Here is a 14,784-nt window from a genome sequence, read left to right on the forward strand (position 1 = left end):
CAACCTTGTTCGGAACGCGACGGAGGCCTGCCTGGCTGCGTGCGGTCATGTCGAAACGCTGCGCTGCGTAAGGCGGGCGAGTCGCACCTCTGACTTCAGGGCGTTGTCACTAACCTGGTCGTCGTCGTCGACCTGCGCTCCTGACCTCGGATGCAGCTGCTGCTTGCCTGCTGCCTGCTGATGCTACCTGGCTGACCCCATTGACTCGGCTGCCGTGACGTCAAACCGCGCGACCAGCCGTTTCGTCGTCGTGCCGTAATGGTTTTACAACCACAGGTTTCGCTCATGGGAGCCAGCGCTGAGACACGCACCCTTTCCGATCATGCAAGAGCAAAAGAGAGGGCCAGCGAGCCAGAGCCAGATTGCCCCTGGCTACATGCAGCTGAGCGGCTGCAGCTTGCACGCCGCCGCTCACTGCATCCCTCTTAACAACCGTCGCTACCTACCGTCGTGCAAACGGTTGCACAGGCACGCCGCCAGTGCCTCCACATCTCACACACCTCGACGCTGCATTAGCTAGCCACCCCTCATCGACTTTCTCACCATCTACCTCATCTCTGTCGGTGGTTACACACGATCCCATCCACCATGGGCGAGTCGAAACTGTCCCCCGGCGAAGGCCTGCAGTCTAGCGCCAGCGTCCCGTCGCCCGCGACCACCATCGACCCGATCACGGGCAAGGCGCACGTCACGGCGTCGGGTCTGACCCGCGCACAGCTCGCGTCGCAGCGGGCCGCCGCCGCCATCAATGGCCCGTCGCCTAACGGCACGCCCAACGGCGTGCCCAAGGCCGCAGCCGGTGAGTGGCCCCACCCGGCGCCGTCTAACCTCGCAGGAGTCAAGCCTCCGCCACACCTCCCAGCGTCCTCGTGGTCCGAGGACATTAGCCGCGCGTTCGACAAGATCAAGGTGTCCACCCCAACCATTGACGAGGACGAGGTATCGACGTTCGAGCAGACGTCGTTCCCCGCCCGCTCCAAGGCCTCAGCCGCGCCTTCGGCCTTCAAGGCGCCCAAGCTCGCGCCCCCCTCCGCCCCGCAAGACGGCACCGTCGTCTTTGCCCCTGGTGCGCGCGTGCCGCCGACCAAGCGGCTCAGCGTAAACACCGCCAACGGGCTGTTCACTGCCTCGCTCGACCCCGAGACGACAGTCTTCTTCATCGACGACGACACTCTGCTGCCGGGCGAGACGCCCAAGCCGAGCCCTGGTGTGGGCGAGAGCCGGCGCCTCGAGGTCCCCAGCGCCAGCCCCTTGCCCTCATCGGGCCGGGCGACGCCGCAGGCCACAGGCGCAGAGGCGAGCGGCCCCGCCAGCCCCGCCAGCGCTAACGGCGCGACGATCCACTCGGCTTCGAGGCTGCCCGTTCCAGTAGCAGCCGCAGTACCCCAAGTCTCGGTCCAGCCACCGCCTGATGCCGTCGTCAGCATTGCGGACACGGACACGGCTGAGGATCGGGACGTGCCGACCGGAAGCCCCGTCAGCCCCAAGCGGGCCGGCATGGTCGGGCGCCCGGCCATGGTGTCCCTGGGAGCTGTGGGTGGCGCGTCCGCGCTGCGCGAGCTTGCGGCACTCAACGCAGAGGACGAGAAGAATGCACTCGCCGTCACGAGCGAGACGCGGCGCGGCGCGGAGCGGACCTACACCTCGGCGTCGACCACGGCGATCCACCACGGCGCCGAGGGCAAGCCGAACGAGCGGACGTCGCTTGGCCAGCGCCCAGACGACACGGACGGCGCCGAGACCGCCACAGTCGACACGGGCACCGTGTCCGGCGATGTGTCCCGGACGCAGACGCCGGCAGGCGAGAGCTCGCTCCCCCAGACACCCGGGTCCCTCGCCATCGCCAGCGCGACAAAGCACGGGCTCGACCCGGCAGCCTCGACCTCGAGCATCACGGCGATCCGCAACGGCAGCGAGGGGAAGAACGTATCGCACCCTGGGTCGCCTACCGCGCCGAGCCACGCCCCCGAGCCCAGGTCACCCGCGACGACGACTGCCGCGGCGTCTGACCCCAAGTCGCCGACGTCGCCGTTATCCGCCGTCTCGGCGCCCTCGGCCAACGGCTCGAGCTCGTCCCACCGCAACACCAACGGGACCCTCGGGCACGCGTACCGCGCCGTCGGGCACCCCGCGTCGCGCGGCCTCCCCGGCACGACGCGCGAGGTGGGGACGTACCCTGCGCCGCAGTATGACGGCGAGGCTGCCCCAGAGCTCGAGCACAAGGCGGGCGTGGGTGCCGCGGTGCAGAAGCTGTCGGCGAAGGCCGAGGGCAAGAAGCCGGCCAAGGCCGAGGCGGAGGAGACGGTCGACGACGATGACAAGCCGCCCGCCCTGCCCGAGAAGGACGGCCCCGTCAGCCCGGTCCCTGCTGCGAGCCCGGCGAGCCCGACCGAGAGCGCTACTTCCGGCGCGCCGCTCGCGACCCCGGCCAGCGTGACCAAGAGCATCGACACGGCGAGACGCAAGCCGGTGCCGTCAGCCGACGCCGACTACTCGCGGAGCAGCGGCAACTCGTCGCCTGACGGCCAGCCGCCCGTGGTCGCGACTGTGCCCATTGCCGACAAGGAGGTCGAGGAGGCGCCGCCCGTCGCCGCCGCGAAGGAGAAGAAGCCGAACGGCATCTTCAACTTCAACCGCTCGGCCGCCAACGACGAGTCGGCCGCGACGCCCACGTCGCCCAAGTCGCCTGCGAGCCCGCTACAGAGCGCGACCGCGGCCTTCTCGGGCTTTGGCAACGCGCTGCGCCGCACCGCGAGCGGCACGCTGCTCAACACGCAAGGGCAGGCAAAGGAGCGGCCCATCATCTCGGACCCTGTCCCGATCCCCGTGCCGAAGGAGACACCCGGGCGGCCCTCGGGCTCCTTCTTCCGGAGCCACAAGCGGTCCGAGAGCGCGGCGCCGAACCTCAACCCCAACACCGAGGCGGCTGCGCGGCCCCCGACGTCCTTCTTTGCGCACTCGCGCAATGCGAGTGCGAGCGCCGCGAGCTCGAGCTCTGCGCGCAAGAAGGGCGCCGGCATCTTCAACAAGCTCAAGGCGGACTTCAAGGTTATCGGAGGACGGATCAGGGACGGAGACAAGAAGTAGCGAGCGAGCGAGCGTAGTGGTATAGTGCCCCGCTGAACAATGGGCCGAGCTGGGCGCGGTTTGTACATCTACCTTGTAATAAAATGTGACGGATGACGATGGATGGGAGGTGTGACAGTGGGGTACATAGCGAGATAAAGAGGGACAGGGCACAAGGGCCTAGTGGGAGGTCGTTCACAATGCTGGGTATCGCGGGAATGTTGGCCGGGGGCACCAAGGGCGTGCGCCGCGGGGCGGCCTTTGTTTACCAGTACCACTTTGCGTGGGCGCTGGGGTCAGCGGTGCTGGCGGGAGCGACTTACCGAGGGACGCCAGACACGACGTCGTCGCCGTCGGCGATGCCCTTCTCATACTCTGCGCGGTACTTGAGGAAGATTTCCATGGTGGTGCGAGCGTCCTCGATCTGTGTGTGGTGGTCAGCACGCCATCCCGCAGCTGCGAGGCCTCGCCCCCCTCGCCCACGCACGGGACAGTGCGCGCCGTCCTGGATGTCGCGCCCGAGGATCTCCTTGGCCATGAGCCGGAGGCTCGGGTACATGCCCTCGTGCTTGATGCCCATGCGCTCGCGGATGGGGTAGAATAGCGCAGTGTCGCGCACGTCCTCGTAGTCGTGCCTGTGCTGCAGGACGGCGAGGTCGTTGAAGAGGGCGTGCCCGACGATAATCTTGCTGCCGATAATCTCGACGACCTGCTTGCGGACCGTCTCGACCGTCGGCGCTGGGGTTTAGCGCGCTCGCACGGGCCACCCACCGTCCTTGAGAAGCGCCTGGGTGATTCCCGACTCTGCGGCGTCAGCTTGTCCCGTGGCCGGGGGGGCCACCCACTCTGAGTCTGGTAGTCGACGACGTTGGCCGGGTGCTGGAACACAAAGCTGTGGTACAGCACCTTGCCGGCGTGGTCGACGAGCGCGACCCTGTGGGCGTGAGCGGCGTGAGACGCGCCGCCGCCGACGCCGACGCCGCGGGCCTTAACCTACCTGGCGAGCCCGGCCTCGGTGTTGCAGCGCACCATCTCGCAGTCTGGTGTCAGCATGTACGAGGCGAGCACGTACCTATCGCGACGTAGCGGTCCAGCGCGACGATAGTCATTCTGAGTAGTTGTGGGAGAAGGAGAAGCGAGGGGGGATTGGGGAGCCACTTATAGGCTGGGGGTCGCAGGCGCGGACACACAAAGTGGAGGTGAGTTGCACGGGCATGGAGTCACAACACGCCTATTGTCGCGGATGGCCCGCCCGCCGGCCGGCGCACACAACCATCGTGTCGTCCACACACCACTCCATCCCCATTGTCCAACACGCGGCCGCGATGGCAGCACACACGCCACCCATCGCCCTCCCCACGCCCGGCAGCGCAGGCTTCTCGCCCGCGCTCGTGCGCGCAGTGTACGCCGCGCCGTCGCTGCGCGGCTGGCAGCCCGACGGCACGCTCCTCGCCGTCTTCCTCCTCGCCCTCGTCGCGCGGCGCGGCGGGGTCCTCATCGACGTGGTGCGCGAGCACGGGTACCCGCTACCGGGCGTGAACAGGGTCATGCGGACTGCCGTCGCTGTAAGCGCGTGTGGGGTCCTGCGACTGACGGAGGCAGCTCGCAGAGTGCGTGTTCGGCCTCGAGACTCGCACCATCCACGTCGCGGCCCACAGCACCGCCGCGGACGTGTCGTTCGAGCCGCGCGCCGCCTGCTTCGTCGTCACGGGCCTCGAGGACGCCCCGCCCCCCGTGCTCGTCAAGCTCCGCAACGAGGTCGCATCGGCGAACAAGTGGGTCCGCCCGCCCCTCCTCGTCTGGGTCCGCAGCGAGGACAAGGCCGACGACTCGCCCCCGTGGCTCGTGGGTTGTGGAGTTTGACGACCAGCTGATCCCCCAGATCGACCTGTTCGCCTGCTCGATCGTCGTCGTGCCAGAGGACATTGACCCGCCGCCCGCTGGCGTCGAGTCGGCGGCTCTCATCCCGCCAGACTATGTCGCGGACCTGCGCACCCTGCTCGAGATCACGCACGTCCACCCCCCATTAGAGGTGCACATATCCAACCTGGTCGCCGCGCTGTCATTACACCCCGCGCTGGCGTCGAGCATCTCCGCACGGGCAGAAGAGGCGCTCAACAGGCTGATCCGAGCCCAGCGCCTCCTCGCTTCTCCGTTCGACCTGCCCCCGAACTGGGAGGACAACCTGCACACATGGCAGCACGAGGTGGGCAACCCGAACGCGGCCGCACGCAGGCAGGTCAAGGCGACGGGGGGGCTGAGTGGCGGCCCTGGCGGCGTGGACACCTGGGCGCGCCGCGCTGGCGAGGTGCCGCGCACCGCCGCCGTCGTCGGGCCCGGCTGCGACGAGTGGTACTGCCTGCCTGAGAATGTGGCTGGCGCATGGGCGCTCGCGGTGCGTCACCGTGTCCGTGTTCGCGAGCCCGGTCAGGGTGCCCTGTACCAGCTCAACGGGACTGCCCGCGAGCGTGCGGCAAAGGTCAGCAAGCACGAGGGCAGCGTCAAGGAGGCGGCGGGCAGGCGGCGCGAGGTGGACCAGGCGCTCGAGGAGCTGCTCCTCACTGTGTAAACGTAGTCTTGTTGTTGTCAATAGTATCTGCATTTTGATGTACATGTATGGGTGCGTGCGCGAACAGAACAGAGCAGAGCTGGGGGCTTGGGACTTGCTGCGCCACTGACCAGAGTGTCGTCTTTCCCCTGCGGCGTCATGCTGATCTCTTTGCTGGCTACCTGCTGCCCCGTCGCCGTCGACGACGCCTGTGATGCTTCCTCGGCGCCGCTGTGGCGTGGTGATAAACACGCCGAGCGCGCGCCAGTGTGTCCGTGTTTGTGTGTTTACAAAGTCGCTCGCTCGCTGCTGGCTCCAGCAAGCAAAGCTCGCACCGACCCACTCACGCACCTCGACATCCACCTCGTCGCCCGCCTCGTCCACTCTGCTCTCTCCCTCTCGCCCACTCGCACCCACACCCATACCCACAATCGCATTCCCCCTTCCCCCTCTCCATCACCTCTTACCCCCTTCCCCCCATATACCCGGCCCATCCTGTCTCCCCCACGCAATGCGCTTCACCCAGCGCTCGTCGTCGGCCGACATCAACGACCGGCGCAACTTACGCGTCCACCGGCTGTTTGAGCGCGCGACCGGCCGCCCGCCGTCCCGCGCCCGCCTCAACGTCTCAGACATCAGCGGGCCCGTCGAGGTGCTGGTCCCTGCGTCCGAGCCGCCGACACTCTCAACGGCGTACCGCGGCAGCTCGTCGCAGTCTTCCTCGCTGTCGTCGCGCATCTCGCGCGCCTTCTCCATCTCGGACCGCCGCACAGCGGCCACTCTGCCCACGGCGCACGCCCGCTCCCACTCCCACTCGGCCTCGGTCGTCATGACCCTCGCCAACGACTTTGCCACCCTGTCCCAGCCTTTGAGCCCTGGCGCCGCTTCGAACTGGAGCTACGAGGACGTCGCGAACGCCCGCCACGGCTATGTCCCGTCCTCGGCCTCGACGTCGGCCACTGCCACGCCGACCTCGGCGGCTTGTAAGTGGTGCCCACACACCTAGCACACCACTGACAGTGCCCAGTTGACCACAGCCGCATCCGGCATCAGCACGCGTACAGCGTCAACCACCACGTGCATGGCTATGGTGCGCGGTCGCACTCTGCCCTACCGTTTGGATCGCAGTCGGCGCGGTCTAGTGGACGCCCAAGTACTGCGCCTTCCTCGGCCTCACCTTCCCCCCCTTCCAAGTCTGGCTCTCCTCAGCCTCCTCTTGCGGGCTCCTCGCTCTTCCGCGAGACATTTAGTCGCCTCTCTGCCGTCGCCAACGCTGGTCACAGTGGCGACAAGGCGGCTTCTTCCTCGGCACTCCGCTCTCGCCACATTTCACTGCCCGTCAGTGCAACATTGTCTCAACCTGGAACCCCTCAGCCGCCGTCGCTTGCCCGCCGCCAACCATTCGTCATGCAGGACAACTCGCTGGACACGCCCTCCCGCCCAGGATTCCGCTCCAAGCGCGAGGCCATCTGCCTATCGCCGCTGTCGGTCACACCCGTTTCACCGCTGTCGCCTTCCTTTATGCGCCCGCCTGAAACACCGTCCTCGGTCAACTCGAGCGCCTCGTCGCGATTCCGAATCCCCCGCAAGCCTGTTCCGGCACTTACGCCAGAAGACCTCGGTACTGCGACGCCCCCGCCCACCCCCAAGATGTGCACTGACACTTCAGCCGGGGAGACATCGTCGTCCACCAGCAGCAGTGGCAGCAAGCCGTCGTCCCCTGCCACCTCGACCGAAGCGGTCGATCTCCCGCACATCGATTTAACGAAACCGAACTTAAGCCCAAACGGATCGTTCAGCTACGAAATGGACCAGCTCTTCGACGAGCTCCTTGAAGAGTGCCGCACCCCAGTGGCCTCACGCGCGCCGAGCACAGCCACAAACCATCCTGTGATGCCGGAGCACCGCCCGGTCACTCCGGGCCGCCCACTTGCACACAAGACGTCGTCCATCCTCCGACGCACCCCTGCAGTGCGCAGATCCCTCCGCAACCTCCACAAGCGCTCCCAGAGCCATCCGTTACCCCAGTCTCCAAAGGTCGTGGCACCTGCCACCCCGCGCGGAGAGATCCGCCACACCCGCGAGAACTCTACGCCACTTCCCAGCTGCGCGTCGCCCTTCAAGCCCTTCATCCCCTCGCAGCGCAGCTTTGAGCCGCTCCGTGCTACCCGGTCCAACTCGACCCCAATGTTGGCTACCACATCCACCAACATCCCGACCCCTGCGGGTCGCTCCACGCACTTCCCGGCGCACACAGGCCACAGCCGCGTCAAGGACCGCATCCAACAAATCGAGCGTGCTGAGAACTCTCCGATGTCAAGCGCGCCCGCCACCCCTGTTAAGAGTAAGCTATGCAGTTACCGCAACGTAAGCTTACACCCCAGCCCTCGGTGCTATTCTCAGCAAGAACATTCGTGTCAGCTCGGACGAGCTGACCCTGGAATCCAAGCGCCTCAGTGAGTTCAGTTGCCGTTGTGTCTTCCCCGTCTGTACCTGCTCACTCGTCAGTGGAAGAGGCGCGCGCCCGCCGGGCGATTCGCTAAGCCATGTGGCCATTGCCCCCATTTACTCCATATAATGAACCCTAGTAACTTGTATCCATCGCCATTGGCAACATCACGCTTGTAATAAAATGTAGTAAAACAGTTGCATGTCATTTGTGTAAACTCCGCTCGAGCCAAGGAGTCCAAGCTACGCTTCTATATACAATTGTGGCTATTTGGGAGCGGGGCGCGTTGTAGTTACAACTTATTGTACGGGGAGTAGGAGACTTTCAGAGCGGGGTCGAAGCAGCAGTCTCGGCAGCGAGCGAGACCTCGCCGGCCCAGTGGCGGAGGACACCACGGCCACGCTCGTGAATCGGCATATTTGTGGGGTCGCTAGGGGTGTCAGCACGGCAAAGGCATCAACTCACCGAACAACAATGACTGCATGCGAGTTGGGGCAGTCGGGCAGCCAGGCCATGTGCTTGTTCGGGTCGAGAGCGTTGAGCCAGTGCACCATGCGGGTCTGGCGGTCCGTCATGAGCGGGTGCACGTCGGGCTCAAAGTGCTCAAAGTCCTTGTCATTCTCATCGTGCTCGAGGGGGAGGGGCGTCTCGGCCGCAGCCATGAAATCCTGCTCGATGCTGCGCTCGACCTTGCGGATGGCTGCACGGAGGCTGTCGATCGGGAGGCCGAGGGGCGACCCGATCGGGGAGGGCGACGCCGGGCGACTGGGGTCTGCCGCATGGTTGCTGGCCTCCATCGCGCGGGTGAGCTTCTGGAGGCGGAGGCGCCTGGAATGTCAGTAGGTTTTCATACGCCAGCGTACTCACGAGCGACGGGTATCGAGCGAGAAGCGGAGGATGACCAGGATGAAGATGACCGGGATCAGAATCGGGGCCAGAACAAGAATGATCTGGTCGTCAGTTGGGCAGGTAGGACAGTGACAACTCACAGTGCTGTACGGCTGGCGGAATCTAAAGGTGGGCGGAAGCGTGCCGAGATTCCACAGCCACTGCTTGCCCTTGGGCTTGGCAACCGTGAGCGGGTCGGGCTCGGGGTACGTCCAGTCGCGGGCAATGTCATTCTGGTCGTACTTGACCTGGAGGCCGCGCTCCTTCCACTTGACGAACGGGTCGCGCATCTGGATAGCGGCCGAGGGGAACGGGACCGTGTTATCGTTGACCAGGTTGGCGTAGATGTGAATGTCCTGGAAGCGGGACAGTGCCTTGTGGAACACCTGTTCTGTGGCGTGTAAGTGCCACACTCGCCGCTCAAACCGCTCAAAATCGAACAAACCGCCACTCACTGGGATCCGCCATGATCTCGAGGAGCGGGCGTGGGTCGCTCTCGGAATAGCTGTCCACGACATAGACCTGCTCGCCGGTACGTGAGAGAAGGCGGCCGCCGAGCCAGCACAGCACGGTAGAGATGAACGTGTCTGCGTGTTAGGCTCTTCCCACACCGCCACAATGCCCTGCACACAACTCACTGTAGCGCGGGATGCCGAGGTGCGGCGACGCCATGGCCGAGAAGGTGACGGGCTCGTGCTTGTCAAAGAAGGACGGCGAGCGCGCGTTGAGCAGGCCGACGAGATACCGGGCCACGACTGGATCGGCGCGTCAGCGTGCCGCATTCCGCGTGCCGTGCCCACGTCAACTCACGCCCGCCAAGAGAGTAGCCCATCTGGTGTTTGGATTGCGACGAGTCGCGGCATCTTGTCAGCCGATGCATGCGCGCATGCACTGTGCGCCCCGCGTCCAACTCACCACACTGAAGCGCGCGACGCGGCGGCCGTCTGCCTCGAGGCGGGCGATTTCGCAGTCGAGCTGGGCGCGTCAGCCCGGGCCGTAGTTGCGCATGCATCGTGCAGGCGGGGTAATGCACAGAGGGGAGGGGGGGCTGGCCCTCCCCATCCCCTGTAACCCCTCGCCTGTGCTCGCCAACCCACCTCGTATGCACAGCGGCTGGCGCACACGTCGACGCCGTCATAGGTGAGCTTTGACGTCATGCCCTCGGCGACGAGGACGACGAGGTCGTCGCGCTGGCGGAGCGGCTGGGACGAGGGCGACGAGTTGACCGACTCGTTGGTCGGCGTGTCCATGTCGACCGTGGTCAGGTCGGTCCACGCCGCGTGCAGCTCGTCGACCGCGGCGGCGAGGTGCTCTGGCTTGCCTGTGCGCGGCCGTGTTAGTGGCGCCGACTGGCGAAAGCGTGCCTGGGACCGAGACACTTGCCCCAGAGGCCATGGATGAGGAGGACGAGGTGGACGTCCTTTGTCTTTGTCATGGTTAGGAGGAGTAGAGGTCGAGTGAAGAAGTGGGAAAGAGACGGAGCGTGAGAGTTGCGCGTTGTTGATGTGAAGGGGGGGCTCGTTGCAGCATCAGACCAGTCCGAGTCCAGAAATCTCGTCGTCCAAAGCAACAACCGACTTGGACGCCGTCCGTCCGGCGGCGTGAGAGAGACGCGTCAGGCACGTCGTCATTATTCAGGCACAAACCACGTGCCAGCCGCCGGCCTGACCCTCTTTACCACGTGGCGCTCCCATACACCTTACAGCCCAGGCGCAACCGCACCCTGCAGGCCTGCTGCAGCCTGGGCCAAGTTTTCCGCGACGCGGCAAAGCCTCGAACTCGATGGTGGAAGATCAAACGCTGCATTTGCGGCGCCACCTGGCGTGCGCGCTATTGAATGGCTTCTTCTTCCTGCTGCTGTCATGCTACATTGACACCCAATGACTGTTTCAAGTCTTAGGCACCGTTGGTGGCAGCGGCCTTCTTGGCCTTCTTCTTGGGCGCACGCAGAGGAGCGGCAATGAGGGTCTTGAGCTCCTCGTCCTGGATGGACTTGTCCGACTTGACCTTGTCGCTGCGCAGTGGTTAGCAATGCCCAACAATCTAAGTAACCACTCACGCCGAGTACCAGACGGGCTGGGGCGAGAGCAACAAGGGGCCGGCGGGGAGGAGGGCAACTAGCTCGAGTCAGCTTCGGCTCCGAGATTAGCAGCCGCCCAACTTACGGGTGAAGAAGAACTCGGCAACGATCGAGCCGGCAGCGGTCTGGGTAACCTCGTAGGGCTTGAGGAGACCTGGCAGGCGTCAGCAATGCGGCCAAGTCCGGCGGGACCCGCCCAAACTCACCGTGCGAGACAGCCTCCTGGACACCCATGCGGGCGCGGCGCTCGTCGTCGAGGGCACGGAGGGTGAAGGGGAAGGCACCCGACTTCTTCTGGATCTCGGAGAAGGTAGCACGCGAGGTCTTCATCTTGAGCTGGTAGTTGACGTCGTTGGCGCGCTTGTAGACCGAAGTGCGCGAGTCCTCAGGGCGCGACTGGGAACGTCAGTGATCGCCGCTCGGGGCCGACCCGACCTACCTTGGCGTCGGTGCCGGTGACGACAAGGACGTCGACACCGTAGACCTCGCCCTCCTCGAAGGTGACCGTCTCGTGGTCGCGACGGAGCTCGGGGGTGGGGTTGAGGAGGACGCGCTTCTTGCCGTCGGTGACGTTCTGCTCGTGCTGGCACGAGAGCATGCCCTGGACGGGGAGGACGCCGTACTCCTTGGTGACCTTCTGGACAACCTCGGTAACGTCCCAGTTCTTGGCTCCGGGCTTGAGGGTGCGGATAGCAGCCTGGGCAGCGTCGTAGGCGGCCTTGATGGCGTCGGCGGCGGCACCCTCGGTCTTGCTTCCAACCTGGACAGTCTCGGCGTGGATGACAGCGTAGCCGTCAATCTGGATACCGAGCTGGACCTTGACAACGTCGCCGTCCTTGAGCACGATCTCGGGGTCAGAGGGGAGGGGCGAGACGTGCGAGACGACGTTGTTGACCGAGACACAGGTGGGGAAAGCCGAGCCTGTGCGGGTGTCAACGGCCCGTGCCGCGTAAAGTCGGCAGGCAGTGCGCAGTGCAGTGCGCTGCGAGCTCGCCATCTCACTCACCCTTGGCGACCTTGACGCCGGCCTTGGCCTTGTTGTACAGAGGAGCAACGGCCTCGGTGACGAGCTTGTCACCCCTAGCAAAAGGTCAGCTCGAACACAAAAGCCAGCAGCCACCGCCTCGGATGCCACCGGGCGAAGACACCCACTCAATGCTGAGCTCAAGAACCTTCTTGCCCGCAGTGATCTGGGGGATGAGCTTCTTGAGGACCTCGTTGAGAGCCTGGCCAGCAGTGGTGTACTTGGTCAGGCTGTGAGATACTGCGTCAGTGAGGTCACACGCCAGGCACAAATGTTCTGCGACCTACACCTCGTTGGAGAGACCCTTCTCCTCCTCCTTCTCGGCCTTGTCGGCGACGGGAGCGGGCTTCTTGAGATCGATGGCGGCCTCGGCGGACATTGTGTCTGGTGGTCTGGGTTGGGTGGAGGGGTAGGTTGGAAGGTTGAAGGAACCGAAGGACCTGGAGAACAAGCAAGACGCTCCCAGGTCGCAACTCGCGCGCGGCTCGCAGGTCTTCTGCCTGGACATCATTGTAATTTGGTTCCGCCAAAGTGGGGCTCCAGCCTGTCATGCGACCAAGTGCCGAGTGTGGCGCCGTGGCAGCAGTGATGTCACCGCGATCTGTGTGCTTGCGACGACCTCGTCGCATGTCCTAGGGTGCTGAGTGCTGGGTGCTGGGGGTAAGGCATGACGGATCTTCAGCGCAACCCGGACGCACTCGGGTGGCTAGTGCATCGTTGTTGATAGTGGCACTGTCGACGTCGGGCGTTATGAACCTCAAAGGCTCGTCAACCCGCACATCTTGTCGCGATGCCGACGACGATGGCCCCGAGTGCTACATGCATAGAGCTCATCCGACTCCCGCAGTGGCCACGGGGATATCCTCTGCTCAATAGATCAGGGTTGTAATGGGATTGGCCCGACAGCAAGGCATGTCAGTGCCAAACGAGGTCGAAGCGTGTCGAATCCATCGCCCTCACGCCCTCTGCGGCAACTCAACAGATGCACCATGCACGACATACTTGAGCGGGCGCTACCGACCCCGGAATGCCCCCCTACGTGCTCGCTAAGCCCAACCCACTTGCCGCAGCTTGCCGGCGGCATGCTCGCACGTCCTGAGACGCGCGTCCTGACGGGAGATCATCGCGGGAGGGGCCGTCCCGTGGAGTATGTGTGCCACGACGCCGCTGATGCAGTGGGGCTTGTTGTCCCGGGTTCCTAGGAGTGTAGAGCTCGTCCATGTCGCCGAGGTCGGTGGTAAAACGCTCATCGGAGTGACAGTGCAATCTGCCTTTGAAGGGAGTACGCCTTGGTGGATGGAGGATGGTGCGGTGTTCACCTTGACGATGCGGAAGAGGTATGGGTCTTGTACGACAGGGTGGTAGGAAGTGGTTCCCTATAGCCCATGCAGTACCGACGCACCAATGTTGCAGTCTGTGGTGCTGCCTAGACCAAGTCGAAGCCGCGAAGCCACTTCCTCACCACACGTGATGCCACGCTCCACCTACCCCGCCAGCCCTCACCCCCACGCACAGCTGTCCCGGTATGTGCCCCCTCCCGCGTGCTTCGCGCTGATCATTGATGCTTGTTTCGAATCATTACCGACAATCCGGTGATCATTGACGGTTAATCGCTGATGGGCGTGCGCGCGTGCGTGCATGCTTGGCAACCAGCGCAGAGGCAGATGGCGACTGGCTCCCCTCCCCCCTCGCCCATTACGCGGCGCCGCGCGCGCTCCTGCATTGACATGAGCGCTAAGAAAGCTGAGCGGGACCGGGCATTAGTCTTAGCGGTGACTTTCCGTTGCCTAGTACGTGGGTGTGTCTGCGACTGCAACAGCATGACGAGCACACCGAGGATAAACCAAGCCACGGATCTTGATCTTGGTGCTGTTGTCGCAGTGGATCCCTTGCATGGCGTTGTTGTTGTGGGCGCTGGGCTGGCTGTCAGCTGCTGGCCTCCCTGCCCAAGTCTTGCTCATGTCGGGTTGCATGCGGTTAGGGTAAACAAGGGTACCGTGGCGCTTGGCGCCGACGCCCCCTACAAAAACATGAAATTGTCCCTGCAAGAGGTTTGCCGCGGTTGCCGGGCTGCAGTTTGGAATCCGTCTCTTGTTCAATTGCCCCACTCGACGGTGCCAGCCAGCCACGAGGGGTTGAGCAGAGTAGAGTAGACGCCGGTACGCCGACTCTAGGATACGCTGCAGGGAGACACTTTGTCGACCACATGCAAACACCGTATGAGGGATTTGTCGTTGTGCAAAGAAGTGGATCGCGTTGGACGCGTTTTGATGCTCAAGCTCGCTGTTCGGCAGAGTGCCTGGCGGGTCGAGCGACTTGCAGCGGAAACGCATCGCATGCTGTTTGGTGTGTCCGGGAAGGTGCAAGCCCGGCCGGCCTGGGTTATGGGTTTTTGTGATCGAGCGAGCAGACAAGGGGAAGGATGGAAGGAAAGGAATGACGCCCGTGACCAGAGAGAGACAAGTCGCCGCCGTGGTGCCGTGCCCTCGTGCCCCACCTGTCTTCCCTCCCTTCCCTCCCCTGCGGTAACAAGTTACGGCATCGAGACTGACCATGAGCCTTGCTTGTATTTGGTCGAAAGTGCAATGATCAACTTGTCTCAACTCGCATCGACAACTCGCATCTCACATACACTCTCAACATCCACACCGACATGAACAGCACTCAGCGCCCGTTTACGCGACGATAGCCGCGACCCATCGGCAACCATCACACACCTGCGACCGACC

At 64.4% G+C, this 14,784-nt stretch overlaps 6 protein-coding genes across 6 annotated transcripts; 3 read left to right on the forward strand and 3 right to left on the reverse strand.

Annotated features, from left to right (window-relative positions):
* Positions 1 to 588: 588 nt before the first annotated feature.
* On the forward strand, positions 589 to 3,087 carry Q8F55_003997 (uncharacterized protein; the record flags this gene model as incomplete). Its single annotated transcript, XM_069352523.1, has 2 exons — positions 589 to 799; positions 836 to 3,087. 2 exons carry the CDS (start codon positions 589 to 591, stop codon positions 3,085 to 3,087), a joined length of 2,463 nt encoding a protein of 820 aa, XP_069209941.1.
* Positions 3,088 to 3,331: 244 nt separating this feature from the next.
* On the reverse strand, positions 3,332 to 4,175 carry Q8F55_003998 (uncharacterized protein; the record flags this gene model as incomplete). Its single annotated transcript, XM_069352524.1, has 7 exons — positions 3,332 to 3,356; positions 3,390 to 3,490; positions 3,554 to 3,804; positions 3,838 to 3,870; positions 3,912 to 4,000; positions 4,064 to 4,106; positions 4,139 to 4,175. The coding sequence occupies 7 exons, from the start codon at positions 4,173 to 4,175 to the stop codon at positions 3,332 to 3,334; spliced, it is 579 nt and encodes a 192-aa protein (XP_069209942.1).
* A 216-nt stretch (positions 4,176 to 4,391) lies between these two features.
* Positions 4,392 to 5,635, forward strand: Q8F55_003999 (uncharacterized protein; the record flags this gene model as incomplete). Its single annotated transcript, XM_069352525.1, has 3 exons — positions 4,392 to 4,631; positions 4,669 to 4,911; positions 4,949 to 5,635. 3 exons carry the CDS (start codon positions 4,392 to 4,394, stop codon positions 5,633 to 5,635), a joined length of 1,170 nt encoding a protein of 389 aa, XP_069209943.1.
* Positions 5,636 to 6,125: 490 nt separating this feature from the next.
* On the forward strand, positions 6,126 to 8,157 carry Q8F55_004000 (uncharacterized protein; the record flags this gene model as incomplete). Its single annotated transcript, XM_069352526.1, has 4 exons — positions 6,126 to 6,597; positions 6,642 to 7,958; positions 7,999 to 8,070; positions 8,123 to 8,157. 4 exons carry the CDS (start codon positions 6,126 to 6,128, stop codon positions 8,155 to 8,157), a joined length of 1,896 nt encoding a protein of 631 aa, XP_069209944.1.
* Positions 8,158 to 8,387: 230 nt separating this feature from the next.
* Q8F55_004001 (uncharacterized protein) lies at positions 8,388 to 10,386 on the reverse strand (the record flags this gene model as incomplete). The annotated part of the gene is made up of 10 exons (XM_069352527.1): positions 8,388 to 8,493; positions 8,529 to 8,891; positions 8,931 to 9,013; positions 9,053 to 9,342; positions 9,407 to 9,538; positions 9,590 to 9,706; positions 9,762 to 9,783; positions 9,867 to 9,926; positions 10,049 to 10,272; positions 10,323 to 10,386. 10 exons carry the CDS (start codon positions 10,384 to 10,386, stop codon positions 8,388 to 8,390), a joined length of 1,461 nt encoding a protein of 486 aa, XP_069209945.1.
* A 461-nt stretch (positions 10,387 to 10,847) lies between these two features.
* Q8F55_004002 (uncharacterized protein) lies at positions 10,848 to 12,434 on the reverse strand (the record flags this gene model as incomplete). Its single annotated transcript, XM_069352528.1, has 8 exons — positions 10,848 to 10,965; positions 11,011 to 11,068; positions 11,117 to 11,185; positions 11,238 to 11,427; positions 11,471 to 11,952; positions 12,038 to 12,111; positions 12,184 to 12,285; positions 12,343 to 12,434. The coding sequence occupies 8 exons, from the start codon at positions 12,432 to 12,434 to the stop codon at positions 10,848 to 10,850; spliced, it is 1,185 nt and encodes a 394-aa protein (XP_069209946.1).
* Positions 12,435 to 14,784: the final 2,350 nt, after the last annotated feature.

The sequence above is a fragment of the Vanrija albida genome (assembly GCF_041260175.1).
Source record: "Vanrija albida strain AlHP1 chromosome Unknown contig_3, whole genome shotgun sequence".
NCBI classification, from domain to species: domain Eukaryota; kingdom Fungi; phylum Basidiomycota; class Tremellomycetes; order Trichosporonales; family Trichosporonaceae; genus Vanrija; species Vanrija albida.